The sequence below is a fragment of the Elephas maximus genome, chromosome X (assembly GCF_024166365.1).
Source record: "Elephas maximus indicus isolate mEleMax1 chromosome X, mEleMax1 primary haplotype, whole genome shotgun sequence".
NCBI classification, from domain to species: domain Eukaryota; kingdom Metazoa; phylum Chordata; class Mammalia; order Proboscidea; family Elephantidae; genus Elephas; species Elephas maximus.
The window spans coordinates 99,583,932-99,608,293 of record NC_064846.1 but is presented as its reverse complement, the minus strand read 5'-3'; the positions used below and the strand labels follow the sequence as shown (position 1 = coordinate 99,608,293).

At 38.8% G+C, this 24,362-nt stretch overlaps 1 protein-coding gene across 3 annotated transcripts in view; it reads left to right on the top strand.

Annotated features, from left to right (window-relative positions):
- KIF4A (kinesin family member 4A) overlaps positions 1-24,362 on the top strand; it is a 197,009-nt gene that overhangs the window by 132,803 nt on the left and 39,844 nt on the right. For all 3 annotated transcript variants that reach the window (XM_049871659.1, XM_049871660.1, XM_049871661.1), the window contains exons 20-21: positions 7,381-7,464; positions 11,303-11,416. In XM_049871659.1, coding sequence (XP_049727616.1) covers positions 7,381-7,464; positions 11,303-11,416 — 198 coding nt within the window. The remainder of the gene's footprint in view (positions 1-7,380; positions 7,465-11,302; positions 11,417-24,362) is intronic.

The following is a 24,362-nucleotide window of genomic DNA, read 5'->3' as shown; positions in this document are numbered from 1 at the left end:
AGGGAAACTTAAAGCTATAAACACCTATATTAAAAATGAATCTCAAATCAAAAGATCTCAAATCAATAACCTACCACTTTAAGACATTGGAAAAGAAGAGCAAACTAAACCCAAAGATGGCAGATAAAAGGAAATAATAAAAATTAGAGTGCAAATTAATGAAATAGAGAATGGAAAAACATTAGAGAAAACAAATGAAACCAAAAGTTGGTCCTTTGAAAGGATCAACAATACTGTCAAATGTTTAGGTAGATTTACCAAAAAAAAAAAAAAAAAAGAGAGAGAGATGACTAAAATTAGAAATAAAAGAGGGGACATCACTATGAGTCTTGAAGAAAAAAAAAAGAAAGGATTATAAGGGAATGTCAGCAAATTAAGTAACATAAATGGACAAATTCCTGGAAAAACAAAAACTATTAAAATTGACTCAAGAAGAATTAGAAAATCTGAATAGACCTATAACGAGATGAAATCCGTAATTTTAAAACTTCCCACAAAGAAAAGCTCAAGCCCAGATGGCTTCATTGGTGAGTTCTGTCAAACATTTAAAGAAGAAATAATAGCAATTCTTCAGAAAAACTTCCAAAAAATAAAAGCAAAGAGAACACTTCCTAACTCATCTATGAGGCCAGCATTACCCTAATACCAAAACCAAACAAAGACGTCACAAGAAAGGAAAATTATGGACCAATATCTCTAATGAACATAGATGTAAAAACTCTAAACAAAATACTAGCAAACTGAATCCAGCAACATATAAAAAGGATGATAGACCATGACCAAGTGGGGTTTATCCAAGAAATGCAAGGTTCGTTTAATATCTGAAAAGCAATTAATGTCATACACCACAGCAGTAGAATAAAGGATGAAAACCACATGATCATCTCAATAGACACAGAAAAAAGCATTTTATAAATCCAACACCATTTCATGATAAAAAACACTCAAGAAACTAAAAATAGAGGGGAACTTCCTCAAGCTGATAAAGGGCATTTATATAATTCCCTTTATTTCTAATCCAGATTGGAAAGGAAGAAGGAAAACTATCTGCGGATGACATGAGCTTGTATGTAAGAAATCTCACAGACTCTACTAGCCTATTAGAACTTATAAATGGGCACAGGTTGCAGGATACAAAATCAGCATACGAAAATCCCGTTGAGTCAGCTCAACTCATAGCAACCTTATATATAACAGAACAAAAGGTTGCCTGGTCCTGTGCCAACCACACAGTTGTTTCTGTGTTTGAGCTCATTGTTGCAGCCACTGTGTCAGTCCATCTCATTGAGGGTCTCCCTCTTTTTCACTGACCCTTTATGTTACCAAACATAATGTCCTTTTCCAGAGATTGGCCCCTTCTGCTGATGTGCCCAAAATAAGTGAGACAAGTCTTGCCATCCTTGCTTCTAAGGAGCATTCTGGCTGTACTTCCTCTTAAGATTTGTTCATTCTTCTGGCAGTCCATGGTATATTCAGCATTCTTTGCCAATACCACAATTCGAATGCGTTAATTCTTCTTCTGTCTTCCTTTTTCGTTGTCTAGTTTTCATATTGTGTATGAGCTGATTGAAAATACCATGGCTTGGGTCAGGCACACCTTAGTCATCGAAGTGACATCTTTGCTTTTTAAGATTTTAAAGACATCTTTTGCAGCGGATTTACCCAATGCAATATGTTGTTTAATTCCTTAACTGCTGCTTCCATGGGCCTTTTTGATTTGTTGATCCAAATACTTTGACAACATCAATTTCTTTACCATTTATCATGATGTTGTTTATTGGTCCACAGTACAATGATCAAATTCAAGAAATTTATCACTCATAAATACTTTAAATCTACATTCCATAATCTAATTTTGTCAATTGTTCCAATAGCTACTTTATAACATTTGTTTTCCCCTTCCAGTCCTGGCTTGAGGTAGGGGTGGGGATGATGGAATTGGAGGTGATAGCTAAAGTATACAGGGTTTCTTTTTGGGATAATAAAAATGTTCTAAAGTTGATTGTAGTAATGGTTGCATCAACTCTCAGAATATACTAAAATCCATTGAATTGTACACTTTAAATAGGTGAATATACGTTATGTAAATTGTATCTCAAAAACTGTATAAAAAAACAAGAAGCAAAGAGACACATCTGTAAAGTGATGATAACTTTACATTCCACAGGAATGTGTACTCCACATTGGCAGAGATCTTTGTTTTGTTCACTTAGGCACCCCCACTGGCTAGAACATTGACTGGCATATAGTGAGCACTCAATTATTAACGTTTGTTTAATGATTTTAATGGTAATAAATGCAAAATATGCCTTTCAAAACAAGAAGAAAGGAAAGTGTCAAAAATTACTCCAACATTTTGAGGTTGTGTAGAGACTGGGACACTTATACCCTGCTGGTGGGAATGTAAAATGGTACAACCACTTTGGAAATCAATTTGGCACTTCCCGAAAAAGCTAGAAATAGAACTACCATACGATCCAGCAGTCCCACTCCTTGGAATATATCCTTGAGAAATAAGAGCCTTTACACGAACAGGTATATGCACACTCGTATTCACTGCAGCATTGTTTACAATAGCAAAAAGATGGAAGTAACCAGGGTGGCCATTTAGAGATGAATGGATAAATAAATTATGGTATATTCACACAATGGAATACTATACATGGATAAAGAACAATGATGAATCCATGAAACATTTCATGACATGGAGGAATCTGGAAGGCATCATGCTGAGTGAAATTAGTCAATTGCAAAAGGACGTATATTGTATGAGACCACTATTAAAAGAACTTGAAAAAATAGTTTAAATACAGAAAAAAATATTCTTTGATGGTTACGAGAGCTGGGAGGGAAAGAGGGAGAGAGGTTTTCACTAATTAGATAATAGATAAGAACTATTTTAGGTGAAGGGAAAGACAACACACAATACAGGAGAGGTCAGCACAACTGGACTAAACCAAAAGCAAAGAAGTTTCCTGAATAAACTGAACGCTTCGAAGGCCAGCGTAGCAGGGGCGGGGATTTGGGGACCATGGTTTGGGGACATCTAGGTCATAGTATGTCATAGTAAAGTAGGCATAGTAAAATCTATTAAGAAAACATTCTGCATCACACTTTGTGGGGAGTGGCGTCTGGGATCTTAAAAGCTAGCAAGTGACCATCTAAGATGCATCAATTGGTCTCAACCCAATTGGAGCAAAGGAGAATGAAGAACACCAAAGACACAAGGTAATTATGAGCCCAAGAGACAGAAAGGGCCACATAAACCAGAGACTACATCAGCCTGAGACCAGAAGAACGAGATGGTGCCTGGCTACAACTGATGACTGCCCTGACAGGGAGTACAACAGAGAACCCCTGAGGGGGCAGGAGAGCAGTGGGATGCAGACCCCAAACTCTTGTAAAAAGACCAGACTTAATGGTCTGACTGAGACTAAAAGGACCCTGGATGTCATGGTTCCCAGACCTTCTGTTAGCCCAAGACAGGAACCATTCCCAAATCCAACCCTTCAGACAGGGATTAGGTTGGACTATGGAAAAGAAAATGATACTGGTGAAGAGTGAGCTTCTTGAGACTACGTGGGCAGCTCCTGTCTGGAGAAGAGATGAGAGGGCAGAGGGTGGTCAGAAGCTGGTGGAATGGACGCGAAAATAGAGAGTGGAGGGAAGGAGTGTGCTGTCTCATTAGAGGGAGAGCAACTAGGAGTATATAAAAAAATTAAAAATTTTTAAAATTTATTTTATTTTATTTTTTATAGCAAGGTGTATATAAGTTTTTGTATGAGAGACTGACCTAGCTGTAAACTTTCACTTCAAGCACAATAAAAATTCAAAAAAAAATTTACTCCAACATTTTCAGTACTTTGAAAGTCAGAGGAAAGAACTGTTTCTAGGAATGATGTTGGTTTTAGGAGAATAACTTTTGGGATGCAGAGACCTAAAAGATATTGGATAGTTAGCCTTGATTTCAAGAGAGAGGTTGGGCCTGAAGGTAGCAGGGAATTATCTGCATAGAGGTGAAAATTGAAGCCTTGGGTATAATGAAATCATGGAGACTGAGAATATATAGAAAAAGAAGATTAAGAAGAAAACCTCTTTATTTCATATACTGTATTTTTTACATAAGTAATGTGTGCCTTCTGTGTTTGTTTGCCATGCGGCTAGCAAACACACAGAAGGCATGCGTTATGTGTGTAAAAATATAGTATAAGAAAATTAAAAGAATGAAATGAAATTTGTAGAGTAGGAATTAGGATGGTGTGGGAAGGTTTTTGGGAGTGTTGATGCCAAGAGATGGGTCAAAAAAGATACGGAATGTGAAAGACCATTGCATTTAATAAATAGGAAATCATTTCAGGAGAGTAATGAGAACTGATGAGTGTATTTTTACGCAAATAATGCACGCCTTCTACATTTTTTTGTCCACTGCACCCTCCCCCTGTGATGTATTTTTGTAAGTATTCTATGCTAATTTTTTTACAGCAACATGTAAAAAAAATTGCCATAGTCGTGCTTATGAAGATACTTCACATGGGGAGGGCACAGTGGGCAAACAAATGTAGAAGACATGCATTATTTGTATTAAAAATACGGCACAGGAGGGTTATCGAGTGAGCAGTAATGACAACTGTAAGCTCAAAACATAGATGCCTCTTTCAAGAAGTTTGGTGGTGAGAAGAAGAGTGTTGGGTTTTCTCTGATCACTAGACTGGGTTAGACTCCTGGCAGCATTTCTTTAATTCCCTGGACTTCTCATATCCTAATACACATCATATTTTATTGTAATTTTATTCCATGGTGTTTGAAATTCTGTAAGAGTAGTAATAATGCCATGTTTATCTCTGTATTCCAGACACATGGTAGTCCCTTGTATGTAGCAGGTGGTCCAGTAAATATATTGATTGAATAAAATGAATTGTTCTAGTATGCTGGCAAAGACACAACTAAAATGACTGACCATGCTATCCAGATTGGATAAGGAGCAAGTGAAGCCAGAAACAGCATAATGGATTAAGAGAATAGGGAAGGAGCCAATAAATCAAAACAGTTAGATCTTGTGTGCTCAATCGAAGCAAATGATATCCCATTGTGTTTCTTGGTGTCCTTTGTCTTTAATCTCTAGGCGAAAAAACCAAAAAATCCACTGCCATCGAGTCGATTCCGACTCATAGCGACTCTATAGGACAGAGTAGAACGGCCCCTTAGAGTTTCCAAGGAGCACCTGGCGGATTTGAACTGCCGACCTTTTGGTTAGCAGCCATAGCACTTAACTACTATGCTACCAGGCAGAGAGGGTATATTCAGTAATAAGCTGGTTCTGTCAGGAATGAATAACCTCTACTTTAATGTGTGTTCCCTTAATTTTATAGGTGGTTGACTGTATGGTAGGCTTTCTTTTAGCCAGTCTCCTGGAGCTTATGATGGATAGACTGGTAGGGTTGAGGGGGAAAGAGTAATAGTCTATTTATAAGGTGACCTGAATCCCAGTTCTATCAGTAGTTACCTATGTGGAGAGGACTGTTCATTAGATGATCTTTCAGGTTCCTTTTAGGCTTCACATGCTATGATATTGTTTCTAAAAATTGACTCATGACTGAAGCTTCAAGAATTTGGCCACAGAGCAGTAAGTCAAAAGAGAAAACTGCCCCCCACCATATGCACACACATGGTTTCTAGAACTATCAGTTCTTAACTCTGATAGGAGAAGATGAAGGCAGCTCATTTTGGCCTTACTTGTTGTCTTAGTTTTCTAGGGCTGCCATAACAAAATACCACAAAGTGGGTGGCTTTAAAGAGCAATAAATTATCTTCTCACAGTACTGGAGGCTAAAAGTCCAAACCAGGGTCTCGGCCATATCTATTTCTTCTGGCGGCTTTGAGAGAGAACTGTTCCGTCCCTCTCTCCTAGTTTCTGGTGGCTGCCATCAAATCTTTACCATTATAGGTGCATCTGCTTCCATCATCACATAGTGTCTGCCTTTCCCCTGTGTGTGTGACTCTTCATGTCTGTTCTCCCCTTCTATAAAACACAACTGAGAAGGGATTAGGACTAGAACCCACCCTACTCCCATATGATTTAACTGATAATGTATTAAAAGAAAGATCCTATTTCCCCAAGCAAAGTCATATTCACAGGTGCAGGGATTAAGACTTCACCATATCTTTTGGGTAGACACAATTCAATCTACAACACATGCCAAGGATGTCTTGAAAGAATCTTTGCTTACTGGGGTGAAATAAGGCCTTTTGCCTTGTTTTTTTAGAAAAACAGCTTGACAAATTTTTCCTCTTAGCCCTTTGCCAACCCCAGAAGGGTTGTTACTTTTGTCCAGGTTGATCGACATTTCCTTACAGCTGTAAGCACCTTGAGGTTTGATACTTTTTCTCTGGCTCTGAGCTACAACCTGCCCTGTAATTGGTATGCACCTTGCAGAGACTGATGAATATACTATTCAAATGAAGTACTATAGACTGAAAATGAAGTGTCTGTGGCCTACCGAGAGGGGATTGGTCAGTTCATGGCCCTGATGGGAGGGCCATGCCTTGAAATTGACAAGGAGCTTGTGTATAGATACAGCCAACTCCACAGAGGTTTTTGAGACAGCAAGAAGCAGGAGGAGAAGCAGCAGGAAGAAGCAGAGAGAGAAGAGGCAGGGAACCTCCTAAAAGAGCTGCAACATGGGGTCAATGGCTGTAGCACTGAAGACACCAAGAGGCCCAGAAGGGACCATGTGGCAGAGTTAGTGGTAACAGGCGGCAGGGCCAAGAGGAGCCTATGCTCAGAGCTGAGAGGCAGCCTGCACAGTCTAGAGGATCTGAGAGAGCGGTCCTGCAGTGAAGAAGGCAGACTGCTTTCATGCTTCCTCATTCTGAGTTGTAGCCTGTTGATCGCTGTCATACCTGTTACTACCTTAATAAACCATTTAACTGTTAAGTATGGTCTTTGAGTTTTGTGTGGCCATTGCAACGGATTATTGAACTCAGCAGAGAAGTAGAGAGTGCTGTAGGAGGGACAGCTGGTGTCAGAATTGGTGAAGGGGTTGGAGAGTGGAGATATGTCTGATCGCCTCATAGTAAGTGGCTTTGTACTGATTTTTATATTTGAAGTTATTCATACAGTTACATTATAAGGTTTTATTTTAGCTGCTTGTATAAAAACCCACTGCCGTCAAGTCAATTCCAACTCATAGCGACCCTATAGGACAGAGTAGAACTGCGCCATAGAGTTTCCCAGGAGTGCCTGGTGGATTTGAACTGCTCACCTCTTGGTTAGCAGCCATAGCACTTAACCACTACACCACCAGGGTTTCCTCCTGGTTGTATAAAAACCACTAACCCACTGGTTGTATAGCAATTAAAATTTGACTTTTTTCTTCTTAGGACCGTAAGAGGCAATATGAACTGCTCAAACTTGAAAGAAACTTCCAGAAACAGTCCAATGTGCTCAGACGTAAAACTGAGGAGGTAAGGAAATCCAATCTGGTTTAGCTGCTGGCTAAGTACCAGCTACAAGTTGCCATCAAGTCAGTTCCAACTCATGGCGACCCCACGTGTGTCAGTAGAACTGTGTGCCATAGACTTTTAATGGCTGTAACCTTTCAGAAGTAGATCACCAGGCCTTTCTTCTGAGATGCCTCTGGGTGGGTTCAAATCACTGCCCAGTTTTAGTTAGTAGTCAAGCACTCCTGCTGGCAAAGCTGTTGTTGTTGTTAGGTCCCATCAAGTCAGTTCTGACTCATAGTGACCCTATGTACAACAGAATGAAACACTGCCTGGTCTTGCACCATCCTCACAATTGTTATGTTTAAGCCCGTTGTTGCAGACACCGCATCATTCCATCTCATTGAGGGTCTTCCTCTTTTTCGCTGACCCTCTACCAAGCATGATGTCCTTCTCCAGGGACTGATCCCCCATGAAAATATATCCAAAGTATGTGAGATGTAATCTCGCCATTCTTGCTTCTAAGGAGCGTTCTGGTTGTACTTCTTCCAAGACAGATTTGCTTGTTTTTCCGGCAGTCCATGGTATTTCAATATTCCTCGCCAACACCACAATTCAAAGGCGTCAATTCTTCTTTGGTCTTCTTTATTCATCGTCCAGCTTTCACGTGCATAGGAGGCGATTGAAAACACCATGGCTTGGGTCAAGCTCACCTTAGTCCTCAAGGTGACATCTTTGCTTTTCAACACTTTAAAGAGGTCTTTTGCAGCAGATTTTCCCAATGCAATGCGTCTTTTGATTTCTCAACTGCTGCTTCCATGGCTGTTGATTGTGGATCTAAGTAAAATGAAATCCTTGACAACTTCAATCTTTTCCCCATTTATCATGATGTTGCTTATTGGTCCAGTTGGGAGGATTTTTGTTTATATTGAGGTGTGATCCTTACTGAAGTTTGTGGTCTTTGATCTTCATCAGTAAGTGCTTCAAGTCCTCTTCACTTTCAACAAACAAGGTTGTGTCATTTGCATAACTCAGGTTTTTAATGAGCCTTCCTCCAAACCTAATGACCGTTCTTCATATAGTCCAGCTTCTTGGATTATTTGCTCAGCATACAGATTGAATAGGTATGGTGAAAGGATACAACCCTGACGTACACCTTTCCTGACTTTAAACCAATCAATATCCTCTTGTTCTGTTCGAACAACTGCCTCTTGATCTGTGTACAGGTTCCTCATGAACACAATTAAGTATTCTGGAATTCCCATTCTTCACAATGTTATCCATAATTTGTTATGATCCACACAGTCGAATGCCTTTGCATAGTCAATAAAACACAGGTAAACATCTTTCTGGTATTCTCTGCTTTCAGCCAGGATCCGTTGATATCAGCAATGATATCCGTGGTTCCACGTCCTCTTTTGAATCCAGCTTGAATTTCTGGCAGTTCCCTGTTGATATACTGCTGCAGCCACTTTTGAATAACCTTCAGCAAAATTTTACTTGCATATGTTATCAATGATATTGTTCGATAATTTCTGCATTTGGTGGGATCACCTTTCTTGGGAATAGGCATAAATATAGATCTCTTCCAGTCGATTGGCTAGGTAGCTGTCTTCCAGATTTCTTGGCATAGATGAGTGAGTACTTCCAGTGCTGCATACATCTGTTGAAACATCTCAATCAGTATTCCATCAATTCCTGGAGGGTTGCTTTTCTCCAAAGCCTTCAGTGCAGCCTGGAATTCCTCCCTCAGTACCATTGATTTATGCTCTTGAAATGGTTGAACCTCGACCAATTCCTTTTGGTACAGTGACTGTGTATTCCTTCTATCTTCTTTTGATGCTCCCTGAATTGTTTAATATTTTCCCCATAGAATCCTTCAGTATTGCACTTCAAGGCTTGAATTTTTTCTTCAGTTCTTTCAGTGTGACAAATGCAGAACGTGTTCTTCCTTTTTGATTTTCTACCTCCAGGTCTTTGCACATGTCATCATAATACTTTACTTTGTCTTCTCAAGCCGGCTTCTCAAGTCAGCCCCCACATGTCTGTCAGCTTGTCATACTGTGGGGGCTTGCGTGTTGCTGTGATGCTGGAAGCTATGCCGCCAGTATTCAAGTACCAGCAGGGTCACCCATGAAGACAGGTTTCGCTGAGCTTCCAGACTAAGACAGACTAGGAAGAAGGACCCGTCAGCCTACTTCTGAAAAGATTTAGCTGGTGAAAACCTTAGAATAGCAGCAGAATATTGTTTGATATAGTGCTGGAAGATGAGCCCCCCAGGTTGGAAGGCACTCAAAAGATGACTGGGGAAGAGCTGCCTCCTCAAACCAGAGTTGAACTTAATGACGTGGATGGAGTCAAGTTTTCAGGACCTTCATTTGCTGATGTGGCATAACTCAAACTGAGAAGAAATATATGTAATAATCAGAACATGGAATAACAGCTGGCAAGGTAGTATCCCTTAAATGAGCCAGTGTCCTGAGAAACCAGGGATGCTGTCCTGACCAATAATTCCTAAGTCTTTGATATCTGTTTTTATGTCATAAACTGTAAGTAGATACAATCCTGACGAGAATGGTGCTATTCAAATAAGGACTCTTTAAAATTGGTCTTTTCCTGTGAGAGGCCATCTAGGAAACTCCACAGGTCTCACCCCTTCAGGAGCAAGGAGGAATGAACAAAACTAAAGATACAAGGGAAAGGTTAGTCCAAAGGACTCATGGACCACATCTACCACAGCCTCCACCGGACTGAGTCCAGTAAAACTAGATGGTACCCAGCTACCACCACTGACTGCTCTGACAAGGATCACAGTAGAGGGCCCCGGACAGAGCTGGAGAAAAATGTAGAACAAAATTCTAGCTCAAAAAGAAAGACCAGACTTGCTGGCTTGACAGAGACTGGAGAAACCGTGAGAGTATAAACCCCAGACACCCTTTCAGCTCAGTAATGAGGTCACTCCTGAGGTTCACCCTTCAGCCAAAGATTGAACAGGCCCATGGAACAAAACAAGACTAAAGGGGTGCACCAGCCTTGGGGCAGGGACTGGAAGGCAGGAGGGAACAGGAAAGCTGGTAATAGGGAACCCAGGGATGAGAAGGGAGAGTGTTGACGTGTCGTGGGGTTGTTAACCAACGTTACAGAACAATGTGTGCACTAACTGTTAGATGTGAAACTAGTTTGTTCTGTAAACCTTCATCTAAAGTACAATAAAATAAATAATAAAAATAAATCAAATTGGGCTTTATTCTTTCCAAAAAACACAAAGTATATGAATGGTCATTGCACAGCATGATTAATATAATTGATATCACTAAATGGTATACCTGAAAAATGTTGAATTGACAAATGGTGTGTTATATATGTTTTTACAAAACAGTAATATCGATATATGACATTGTCAGTCTGAAGAACTTCCTTGAAATGTGTACCTCCCCTAGGCTCAAAAGCACGAACTGTTCACCAAAACCCGTAAAAGACCCATTGCCAGCAAGTGATGTAATAATAATATATAATAATCGCATATAATATAAAACCTAAAAAACCAAACCCATTGCCATCGAATCAATTCTGACTCATAGCGACCCTATAGGACAGAGTAGAACTGCCCCAGAGGGTTTCCGAGGAGCTGCTGGTGTATTTGAACTTCCAACATTTTGGTTAGCAGCCAAACTCCTAACCACCGCGCCACCAGGGCTCCAAACAGTTCACCAGTATTATATAAATGGAGACTTACAAATCTGGTTCTTACAGGAACTCAAACACATGGAGTTTTTTATTTTTCTTTACTAATATGCTGGAAATTAGAATGTTCTTTTTATTAACCTCTCAGTTCAACATTACTGTGTATGCTTTTATTTAGGCAGCAGCTGCCAACAAGCGTCTCAAGGATGCTCTCCAAAAACAACGGGAGGTGGCAGACAAGCGGAAAGAGAATCAGAGCCGTGGAATGGAAAGCACTGCAACTCGAGTGAAGGTATGGACACCTTTGACTGCTATTTCTCTTCTGTACGTTGGGGATAGGAAAAATGGGAAAGAGCTTTCTTTTGGTTTAGAAGAAAACATTGAAAGACCTGAAGACCTACCCGAAAGTCTTATTTCCTAAAGGTATTAATATCTTTGAACTGTTGTTAAAGATAAGAGTGGAGAACCCTTTCTATCCCTATGACCCTGTTGAGGGACAGTTAATTTTTTTAACAGCTCTATTGAAATGTAGCCAACATACAATAAATTGTACGTGTTTAAAATGTACAATTTCATGAGTTTTGACACATGTATACATACACCCATGAATGCATCGCCACAATCAATATAATGACTGTCAATTATCGCCTAAAGTTTTTTTGTACCCCTTTATAATGGTTCTCCCTCCGAACCCCCCCATCCCCCTACGTCCCATCTCTAGACAATCTGCTTTCTGTCACTATAGATTAATTTTCATTTTTTTTAATTTTATAAAAAAAGAATCTTACCGTATGTACTTTTTTCTGGCTCCTTTCACTCAGCACAAGTATTTTGAGATTCATCCATGTTGTTGCATATGCCAATAGTTCTTTCCTTTTTATTGCTGAGTAGTGTCCATTGTATGGATATACCTGTTGATGGACATTTGGCTTGTTTCCTGTCTTTGACTATTACAAATAAAGCCATTATGAACATTTATATACAAGTTTGTGTGTGGACATATGTTTTTATTTCTCTTGGGTAGAGATACCTAGGAGTGGAATGGCTGGCTTGTATGGTAGGTATAATTTTAACTTTTTAAGATACTGCCAAACTGTTTTCCAAAGTGGTTGTACCTTTTTACACGCTTAGCATTGAGGGTTCCAGTTGGTGCCAATTCTCACCAATACATAGTATAGTCAGTCTTTTAAAGTTTAGCTATTCTAGTGGGTGGGTAGTGGTACCACATTATGGTTTTCATTTCCCTAGTGACTAATGATATTGAGCATCTTTTCATGTGCATAATTGCCATATTTATATTTTCTTTGGTGAAATATCTATTAAAATCTTTTCCCCATTTTTAGTTGATTTGTTTTTCTTATTGAGTTAGAATTCTTTATATATTAGAGGTGTATGTAGCAAGGAAATCATATATTTTACAAGTATTTTCTTCCAAATCGTGGTTTACCTTTTGATTTTGTAACAGTATCTTTTGAAGAGCAAGTCTTTTAAGTTTTGATGCCATCCAGTTTACTGTTGTTTTTTTCTTTTCTACTTCATGGTTTTTGTGTCCTGTTTAAAAAATCTTTGTCAAACCCAAGGTCAGTAAGATTTCCTCCTGAGTTTTCTCCTAGAAGTTAAATAGTTTTAAGCTTCCCATTTAGGTCTCTGATTCATTTCACCTTGACAATTTTGTCAAAAAATTTTGTTCATACATGTACGGATCTATTTCTAGATTCTATTTCATTGATCTACGTGTCTGTCATTATGCCAACACCAGTGTGTCTTAATTACAGTAGCACTGTAATAAATCTTGAAAGCAGATAGTGTAAGTCCTCCAAAGTTGTTCTTTTTCAAAATTGCTTCGGGAAAACTAGGTCCTTTGCATTTCCATCTAAATTTTAGAATCAGCTTGTCAATTTCTACAAAAAAGCCTGCTGAGATTTTTATTAGGATTGCATAGAATCTATAGATAAATGGAGGAGAATTAACATCTTAACAATATTACATCTTTTGATCTGTGAACATCTCTCCATTTATTTAGGTCTTTAATTTATTTCTATAATGTTTTCTTTTCAGTGTACGGGTGTTGAACATCTTTTGTCAAATATATCCCTAAGTATTTCTCATTTTTATGATATGGAAATGGTATTTTTAATTTCAATTTCCAATTGTTTGGTGCTAGTATATAAAAATACAGTTGATTTCTATATATTGGCCTTGTATCCCGCAACCTTGCTTATTAACACAATAGCTGGTTATTGTAGCTTTTTCGAGGAGTTCTTAGGATTCTGTGTCTCAGGGTAGTGCAAATGGTTAACACGGCTGCTAACCAAAACGTTGGAGGTTCAAGTCCACCCAGAGGCACCTTGGAAGAAAGGCCTGGAAATCTACTTATGAAAACTCTGTAGAGGACAGTTTTGTTATAATTGTGATTTAGGTGAAAGTTTACAGAGTAAATTAGTTTCTCATTAAACAGTTAATACACAAATTGTTTTCTGACATTGGTTGCCAACCCTGTGATGTGTCAACACTCTCCCCTTCTCTACCCCAGGTTCTCTGTTCCATTTGTCCAGTTTTCCTGTCCTTTCCTGCCTTCTCATCTTTGCTTTTGGGCTAGTGTGCCCGTTACTATGAAGCATGTCCCTCGTGTGTGTTATCGTTGGCCCTATAGACCTGTCTAATCTTTGGCTGAAGGGTCAACCTCAGGAGTGACTTCAGTACTGAGTTAAAAGGGTGTCCAGGGCCATATTGTCGGGGTTTCTCCAGTCCCTGTCAGATTACCAAGCCTGGGTTTTTTTGTTTGTTCATTTGTTTGTTTTGTTGTGAATTTGAATTTTGTTCTACATTTTTCTTCAGCTCTGTTCAGGACCCTCTATTGTAATTCCTGCCAGAGCAGTCAGTGGTGGTAACCAGGCACCATCTAGTTGTTCTGGGTTCAGTCTGGTGGAGGTTGTGGTAGTTGCGGTCCATTAGTCCAAGGAGTACAGTTTTACTCTGACACACATGGGGTCACTATGAGTCAGAATCGACTTATCGACAACTGGTACTGGTTAGGATTTTGTACATGGATGATCATGTCATGTACAAATAGGGAGAGTTTTATTTTTCTCCTTTTCATTCTGTATACCTTTTATTTGTCTTGCTTTATTACACTTGCTAGGATTTCCAGTACAATACCGAATAGGATAGGTTTCAGAGGACATCCTTTCTTTGTTCCCAATCTTAGGGGGAAAGCATTCAGTCTTTTACCATTAGGTGTGATATTAGCTGTAGATTTTTCATAAATGTCCTTTATCAGGTGAAGTAGTTCCCCATCCCTTCCTACTGTACTGAAAGATTTTTTTATCATGAATGGATGTTGGATTTTTTTTTAAGTTTTTTCTCTGTTTATTGAGATGATATTATGGTTTGTTTTTAGTCAATTAGTGTGGCAAATGACCTTTTTTTCCAATTTATTTTGTTAAAGTGTAACTGACATACATACAGTAATATTTACGCTTTTTAAGGTAAATTGTTTTGCATAGTTCTGTGAGTTTTGACAACATGTACAGTTGTATAACTACCACCACAATCAAGGCATAGTATAGTTCCATTACCCCCTAAAATTCCCCATATCCCTTTGTAATCAACTCCTATACCCTTGGTCCTTGGCAAATGCTGATCTTTATTCTGTCATTGTAGTTTTCCCTTTGTCATATAGATGGAATCATACAGTAGGACTTCTTTCACTTGGCATAATGCATTTTAGATCCATCCACATTAAATGTATCAGTAATTTGTGCCCCCCCCCTTTTTTTTAGTATTGTTTTATCATATGGATGTGCCACGGTTTGTTTATCCATTCACCTGATGAAGGATATCTTAGGTTTGTTGTGTTTTTTTCCCCCAGTTTTTGACAATTATGAATAAAGCTGCTATAAACATTCACATACAGGTTTCTGTGTAAACATAGGTAATCATTTCACTTGAGTAAATACCTAGGAGTGGGATTGCTTGGTCATATGGTAAGTGTATGTTTAACTGTATAAGAAACTGCCAAATTGTTTGTCCAATTGTTCATTGCTAGTATATAGAATTTTTAGTATATAGAAATACAATCAATTTTTGTATGTTAACTTTTATCTGGTGACTGTATTAGTCTACTGGCTTTTTGGTAGATTGTTTGAGATTTTCTATGTAGACAATCATGCTATCTGCAAATACAGTTTTATTTCTTCTTTTCCAATCTGTACATCTTTTATTTGCCTTCTTGCATTAGCTAGGACCTTCAGGATGATATTGAATAGGAATGGTGAGAATAGACATCCTTCCTTTTTCCTTGATCATAGTGGGGAAACAATTAGTCTTTCACCATTAAGTATGGTGTTAACTGTAGGTTTTTTTTTTTTAATAACTTTTATTGAGCTTCAAATGAACGTTTACAAATCCAATCAGTCTGTCACATATAAGTTTACATACATCTCACTCCCTACTCCCACTTGCTCTCCCCCTCTTGAGTCAGCCCTTTCAGTCTCTCCGTTCTTGACAATTTTGCCGGCTTCCCTCTCTCTCTATCCTCCCATCCCCCCTCCAGACAAGAGTTGCCAACACAATCTCAAGTGTCCACCTGATATAATTAGCTCACTCTTCATCAGCGTCTCTCTCCCACCCACTGACCAGTCCCTTTCATGTCTGATGAGTTGTCTTCGGGGATGGTTCCTGTCCTGTGTCAACTGAAGGTCTGGGGAGCATGGCCGCCAGGATTCCTCTAGTCTCAGTCAGACCATTAAGTTTGGTCTTTTTATGAGAATTTGGGGTCTGTATCCCACTGATCTCCTGCTCCCTCAGGGGTCCTCTGCTGTGCTCCCTGTCAGGGCAGTCATCGATTGTGGCCGGGCACCAACTAGTTCTTCTGGTCTCAGGATGATGTAGGTCTCTGGTTCATGTGGCCCTTTCTGTCTCTTGGGCTCTTAGTTGTCGTGTGGCCTTGGTGTTCTTCATTTTCCTTTGCTCCAGGTGGGTTGAGACCAATTGATGCATCTTAGATGGCCGCTTGTTAGCATTTAATACCCCAGACGCCACATTTCAAAGTGGGATGCAGAATGATTTCATAATAGAATTATTTTGCCAATTGACTTAGAAGTCCCCGCAAACCATGTTCCCCAGACCCCCGCACTTGCTCCGCTGACCTTTGAAGCATTCATTTTATCCCGGAAACTTCTCTGCTTTTGGTCCAGTCCAATTGAGCTGACCTTCCATGTATTGAGTGTTGTCTTTCCCTTCACCTAAAGCAGTTCTTATGTACTGATTAATCAATAAAAAACCCTCTTCCACCCTCCCTCCCTCCCCACCTCGTAACCACGAAAGTATGTGTTCTTCTCAGGTTTACTATTTCTCAAGATCTTATAATAGTGGTCTTATACAATATTTGTCCTTTTGCCTCTGACTCATTTCGCTCAGCATAATGCCTTCCAGGTTCCTCCATGTTATGAAATGTTTCAGAGATTCGTCACTGTTCTTTATCGATGCGTAGTATTCCATTGTGTGAATATACCACAATTTATTTACCCATTCATCCGTTGATGGACACCTTGGTTGCTTCCAACTTTTTGCTATTGTAAACAGAGCTGCAATAAACATGGGTGTGCATATATCTGTTTGTATGAAGGCTCTTGTATCTCTAGGGTATATTCCCAGGAGTGGGATTTCTGGGTTGTATGGTAGTTCTATTTCTAACTGTTTAAGATAACGCCAGATAGATTTCCAAAGTGGTTGTACCATTTTACATTCCCACCAGCAGTGTATGAGAGTTCCAATCTCTCCGCAGCCTCTCCAACATTTATTACTTTGTGTTTTTTGGATTATTGCCAGCCTTGCTGGTGTGAGATGGAATCTCATCGTAGTTTTAATTTGCATTTCTCTAATGGCTAATGATCGAGAGCATTTTCTCATGTATCTGTTGGCTGCCTGAATATCTTCTTCAGTGAAATGTGTGTTCATATCCTTTGCCCACTTCTTGATTGGGTTGTTTGTCTTTTTGTGGTTGAGTTTTGACAGAATCATGTAGATTTTAGAGATCAGGCGCTGGTCGGAGATGTCATAGCTGAAAATTCTTTCCCAATCTGTAGGTGGTCTTTTTACTCTTTTGGAGAAGTCTTTAGATGAGCATAGGTGTTTGATTTTTAGGAGCTCCCAGTTATCGGGTTTCTCTTCATCATTTTTGGTAATATTTTGTATTCTGTTTATACCTTGTATTAGGGCTCCTAGGGTTGTCCCAATTTTTTCTTCCATGATCTTTATCGTTTTAGTCTTTATGTTTAGGTCTTTGATCCACTTGGAGTTAGTTTTTGTGCATGGTGTGAGGTATGGGTCCTGTTTCATTTTTTTGCAAATGGATATCCAGTTATGCCAGCACCATTTGTTAAAAAGGCTATCTTTTCCCCAATTAATTGACACTGGTCCTTTCTCAAATATCAGCTGCTCATACGTGGATGGATCTATGTCTGGGTTCTCAATTCTGTTCCATTGGTCTATGTGCCTGTTGTTGTACCAGTACCAGGCTGTTTTGACTACTGTGGCTGTGTAATAGGTTCTGAAGTCAGGTAAAGTGAGGCCTCCCACTTTCTTCTTCTTTTTCAGTTGTGCTTTGCTTATCCGGGGCTTCTTTCCCTTCCATATGAAATTGGTGATTTGTTTCTCTATCCCCTTAAAATATGACACTGGAATTTGGATCGGAGGTGCGTTATATGTATAGATGGCTTTTGGTAGAATAGACATTTTTACTATGTTAAGTCTTCCTATCCATGAGCAAGGTATGTTTTTCCACTTAAGTATGTCCTTTTGAATTTCTTGTAGTAGAGCTTTGTAGTTTTCTTTGTATAGGTCTTTTACATCCTTGGTAAGATTTATTCCTAAGTATCTTATCTTCTTGGGGGCTACTGTGAATGGTATTGATTTGGTTATTTCCTCTTCGGTGTTCTTTTTGTTGATGTAGAGGAATCCAAGTGATTTTTGTATGTTTATTTTATAACCTGAGACTCTGCCAAACTCTTCTATTAGTTTCAGTAGTTTTCTGGAGGATTCCTTAGGGTTTTCTGTGTATATAATCATGTCATCTGCAAATAGTGATAACTTTACTTCTTCCTTGCCAATCTGGATACCTTTTATTCCTTTGTCTAGCCTAATTGCCCTGGCTAGGACTTCGAGCACGATGTTGAATAAGAGTGGTGATAAAGGGCATCCTTGTCTGGTTCCCGTTCTCAAGGGAAATGCTTTCAGGTTCTCTCCATTTAGAGTGATATTGGCTGTTGGCTTTGCATAGATGCCCTTTATTATGTTGAGGAATTTTCCTTCAATTCCTATTTTGGTAAGAGTTTTTATCATGAATGGGTGTTGGACTTTGTCAAATGCCTTTTCTGCATCAATTGATAAGATCATGTGGTTTTTGTCTTTTGTTTTATTTATGTGATGGATTACATTAATGGTTTTTCTGATATTAAACCAGCCTTGCATACCTGGTATAAATCCCACTTGATCAGGGTGAATTATTTTTTTGATGTGTTGTTGGATTCTATTGGCTAGAATTTTGTTGAGGATTTTTGCATCAATGTTCATGAGGGATATAGGTCTATAATTTTCTTTTTTTGTAATGTCTTTACCTGGTTTTGGTATCAGGGAGATGGTGGCTTCATAGAATGAGTTGGGTAGTATTCCGTCATTTTCTATGCTTTGGAATACCTTCAGAAGTAGTGGTGTTAACTCTTCTCTGAAAGTTTGGTAGAACTCTGCAGTGAAGCCGTCCAGGCCAGGGCTTTTTTTTGTTGGGACTTTTTCGATTACCGTTTCAATCTCTTTTTTTGTTATGGGTCTATTTAGTTGTTCTACTTCTGAATGTGTTAGTTTAGGTAGGTAGTGTTTTTCCAGGAATTCATCCATTTCTTCTAGGTTTTCAAATTTGTTAGAGTACAATTTTTCATAATAATCTGAAATGATTCTTTTAATTTCATTTGGTTCTGTTGTGATGTGGTCCTTCTCGTTTCTTATTCGGGTTATTTGTTTCCTTTCCTGTATTTCTTTAGTCAGTCTAGCCAATGGTTTATCAATTTTGTTAATTTTTTCAAAGAACCAGCTTTTGGCTTTGTTAATTCTTTCAATTGTTTTTCTGTTCTCTAATTCATTTAGTTCAGCTCTAATTTTTATTATTTGTTTTCTTCTGGTGCCTGATGGATTCTTTTGTTGCTCACTTTCTATTTGTTCAAGTTGTAGGGACAGTTCTCTGATTTTGGCTCTTTCTTCTTTTTGTATGTGTGCATTTATCGATATAAATTGGCCTCTGAGCACTGCTTTTGCTGTGTCCCAGAGGTTTTGATAGGAAGTATTTTCATTCTCGTTGCTTTCTATGAATTTCCTTATTCCCTCCTTGATGTCTTCTATAACCCAGTCTTTTTTCAGGAGGGTATTGTTCATTTTCCAAGTATTTGATTTCTTTTCCCTAGTTTTTCTGTTATTGATGTCTAGCTTTATTGCCTTGTGGTCTGAGAAGATGCTTTGTAATATTTCGATGTTTTGGACTCTGCAAAGGTTTGTTTTATGACCTAATATGTGGTCTATTCTAGAGAATGTTCCATGTGCGCTAGAAAAAAAAGTATACTTTGCAGCAATTGGGTGGAGAGTTCTGTATAAGTCAATGAGGTCAAGTTGGTTGATTGTTGTAATTATATCTTCCGTATCTCTATTGAGCTTCTTACTAGATGTCCTGTCCTTCTCCGAAAGTGGTGTGTTGAAGTCTCCTACTATAATTGTGGAGGTATCTATCTGGCTTTTCAATTCTGTTAAAATTTGATTTATGTATCTTGCAGCCCTGTCATTGGGTGCATAAATATTTAATATGGTTATGTCTTCCTGATCAATTGTCCCTTTTATCATTATATAGTGTCCTTCTTTATCCTTTGTGGTGGATTTAAGTCTAAAGTCTATTTTGTCAGAAATTAATATTGCTACTCCTCTTCTTTTTTGCTTATTGTTTGCTTGATATACTTTTTTCCATCCTTTGAGTTTTAGTTTGTTTGTGTCTCTAAGTCTAAGGTGTGTCTCTTGTAGGCAGCATATGGATGGATCCTGTTTCTTTATCCAGTCTGTGACTCTCTGTCTCTTTATTGGTGCATTTAGTCCATTTACATTCAGGGTAATTATAGATAAATAAGTTTTTAGTGCTGTCATTTTGATGCCTTTTTATGTGTGTTGTTGACAATTTCATTTTTCCGCATACTTTTTTGTGCTGAGGCGTTTTTCTTCGTAAATTTTGAGATCCTCATTTTCATAGTGTTTGACTTTATGTTAGTTGAGTCGTTACGTTTTTCTTGGCTTTTATCTTGAGTTATAGAGTTGTTATACCTTTTTGTGGTTACCTTATTATTTACCCCTATTTTTCTAAGTAAAAACCTAACTTGTATTGTTCTATATCGCCTTGTATCACTCTCCATATGGGAGTTCAATGCCTCCTGTATTTAGTCCCTCTTTTTGATTATTGTGATCTTTTACCTGTTGACTTCCATGATTCCCTGTTATGTGTATTTTTTTTTTAATTAATCTTAATTTGTTTGTTTTTGTGATTTCCCTATTTGAGTTGATATCAGGACGTTCTGTTTTGTGACCTTGTGTTGTGCTGATATCTGATATTATTGGTTCTCTGACCAAACAATATCCTTTAGTATTTCTTGTAGCTTTGGTTTGGTTTTTGCAAATTCTCTAAACTTGTGTTTGTCTGTAAATATCTTAATTTCGCCTTCATATTTCAGAGAGAGTTTTGCTGGATATATGATCCTTGGTTGGCAGTTTTTCTCCTTCAGTGTTCTGTATATGTCATCCCATTCCCTTCTTGCCTGCATGGTTTCTGCTGAGTAGTGTGAACTTATTCTTATTGATTCTCCCTTGAAGGAAACCTTTCTTTTCTCCCTGGCTGCTTTTAAAATTTTCTGTTTATCTTTGGTTTTGATGAGTTTGATGATAATATGTCTTGGTGTTTTTCTTTTTGGATCAATCTTAAATGGGGTTCGATGAGCATCTTGGATAGATATCCTTTCGTCTTTCATGATGTCAGGGAAGTTTTCTGTCAGGAGTTCTTCAACTATTTTCTCTGTGTTTTCTGTCCCCCCTCCCTGTTCTGGGACTCCAATCATCCGCAGGTTATCCTTCTTGATAGAGTCCCACATAATTCTTAGGGTTTCTTCATTTTTTTTAATTCTTTTATCTGATTTTTTTCAGCTATGTTGGTGTTGATTCCCTGGTCCTCCAGATGTCCCAGTCTGCATTCTAATTGCTCGAGTCTGCTCCTCTGACTTCCTGTTGCATTGTCAAATTCTGTAATTTTATTGTTAATCTTTTGGTTTTCTACATGTTGTCTCTCTATGGATTCTTGCAACTTATTAATTTTTCCACTATGTTCTTGAATAATCTTTTTGAGTTCTTCAACAGTTTTATTGGTGTGTTCCTTGGCTTTTTCTGCAGTTCTCCTAATTTCATTTGTGATATCTTTAAGCATTCTGTAAATTATTTTTTTATATTCTGTATCTGATAATTCCAGGATTGTATCTTCATTTGGGAAAGATTTTGATTCTTTTGTTTGGGGGGTTGGAGGAGCTGTCATGGTCTGCTTCTTTAAGTGGTTTGATATGGATTGTTGTCTCCGAGCCATCACTGGGAAACTAGTTTTTCCAGAAAATCCGCTAAAAAAAAATGCAGTCAGACCCCTATCAGAGTTCTTCCTCTGGCTCAGGCTATTCGGATGTTAATGAAGCCGCCTGGGGAGGGTGGGGGAGGGAACAGAGAGATAGGAGAGTAGCACCTCAGAATATAGCCAGAGTTGCTTGTCTGGCTTGGAATGACTATTATATCTGAGATTCCCGCGGGCGTGTCGCCTATGTGTGCTGGCTGTGTGGAGATTCCCCGGGGGGTGTGGCCCGCTGGAGTCACGGTCAGATCCTCCGCTTCCAGCCCCCCGCCCAGCGTCAAGGCTCCCCTACTGGGACGGTGCACTCTTGACTCCAAAATCAGTTGCTGCCTCCCGGGGACTTCTCGTCCCTCCAGCCACATGGCCGTGCCGCCCCCGCGAACCAGGTGGGCCCTCTCCCGGGGTTAGTTCAGATGGGTGGAGTAGCTCCCCGTGCTTGTGCCGTGACCGAGTGTCCCGGCTGGGACGCTGTTCTCCCCGCTCCAATACCCGTTGCTGCCTCCCGGGGACTTCTCCTATCGGCTGCGTCCCACGCCGCCCGCGTGACCCGGCTGGGCCCCTTCCCGGGGTTAGTTCAGGGGGGTGGAGCAGCTCTCCGTGTTTATGCCATACCTGCGTCCAGTCCAAATCCCGGCGAGACGGTTCCCCGGATGGGACGCTGCTCTTCCTGCTCCAAGACCAGTCACTGCCTCCCGGGGACTTCTCCTACCGGCTGCGTCCCACGCCGCCCGCGGAACCGGCTGGTCTCCCTCCCGGGGTTAGTTCAGGGGGGTGGAGCAGGTCTCTGTGCTTGTGCCGTACCTGACTGGTACGCTGGCTCCAGGCTCTGGAAACAATCGCTGCTTCCCCGTATTAGTGCGTTCTCCGTCTCTAAATCTGTGTTTGTTGTTCAGGGTTCGTAGATTGTTATGTATGTGATCGATTCACTTGTTTTTCCGTGTCTTTGTTGTAAGAGGGATCCGAGGTAGCGTCTGCCTAGTCCGCCATCTTGGCCGGAAGCCTAACTGTAGGTTTTTCATAGATGTCCTTTATCAGGTTGAGGAAGTTCCCATCTATTCCTAGTTGCCATAAGTTTTTACCATGAGTGGATATTAAATTTTGTCAAATGCCTTTTGTCTTTAGTTTATTGATTTGGTGAATTACTTTGATTGATGTTCAAATGTTGAACCAACCTTGCCTACTTGAACAAACTCTACTTGATTGTAATATATCATCCCTTTTATATATTTTTTTTATACTGTTGAATATAATTTGCTAAAATAAAAAATTTGTTTAAAATTTTTACATCTATCTTCAACGAGGGATATTGATCTGTAGTTTTCTTTTCTTACAATTTCTTTGTCCGATTTTGGTACCAAGGTAAGGTTTTCCTCATAGCTATAGACTATGTACTGATATCATCTATCTCATTCCTTATTGGTATTTTACATTTTCTCTTCAATCTGGCTAGGGATTTATCAAAGAACCAGTTCATTGATTTTCATCCTAATCCTTATTATTTCCTTACTTATTTTCTAACCTTTATTATTTCCTTCCTTAATTTCTTTTTCTTCTTTGTAGTTTCTTAAGGTAGAAACTGAGGTCGTTGATTTTGCATTCTTCCTTTTTAATACAGGCACTTAACGGCTATAAATTTCTCCTTAAGTACTCCTTTAATGATATCCTACAAATTTTGATACTGTTATGTTTTTATTTTCATTCATTTCAAAATACATTCTAATTTCCCTGCTGATTTCTTCTTTGATCCATGATTTATTTAGAAGTGTGTTACTTAGTTTCCAAGTATTGGGGGATTTTCCATATATCTTTCTGATATTGATTTCTAATTTAATTCCAGAGAAGATTCTTTGTAGTACGTGAATCCTTTTGAATTTATTTAGACATTTTATGGCCCATAATATAGTCTATCTTGGTAAATGTTCTGTGTGTACTTGAGAGGAATGTGTATTCTGCTATGGATGGTGGAATATTCTATAATTATCCATCATGTTGATTTGATTGATTGTGCTGTCCACTTCTATATCCTTGCTGATTTTCTGCCTATTTTTTCTATAATTATTGATAAACGGGTATTGAAATCTCCAACTAGATTATAGTTTTGGGTATTTTTCCTTGCAGTTCTATATATTTTTGCTTTGTGTATTTTGAAACTCTGTTATTAGGGGCATACACATTTAGGATTATGTTCTTTTGGTTAACTCACCTGTATACTAAGAAATGACATTCTTTATCCCTGATAATATTCTTTGCTCTGAAGTCCATACTTTTTCTAATATTACTTTAGCTCATCTAGCTTTCTTTTTTTTTATTTGTATTTTGAAATCATTTCAAACTTACAAATTTGAAGAATAATACAGAGCACTCCCATATTCCTTTTACCCAGCTCTACCAATATTTTTTAATTGTGGTAAAATATGTATAACATAACATTTACCATTTCAACCATGTTTAAATAACAATTCATTGGCATTAATTACATTCACAGTGCTGTGGAACCATCAGTACCATCTATTTCCAAAACTTTTTCATCATCCTAAACAGAAACTCT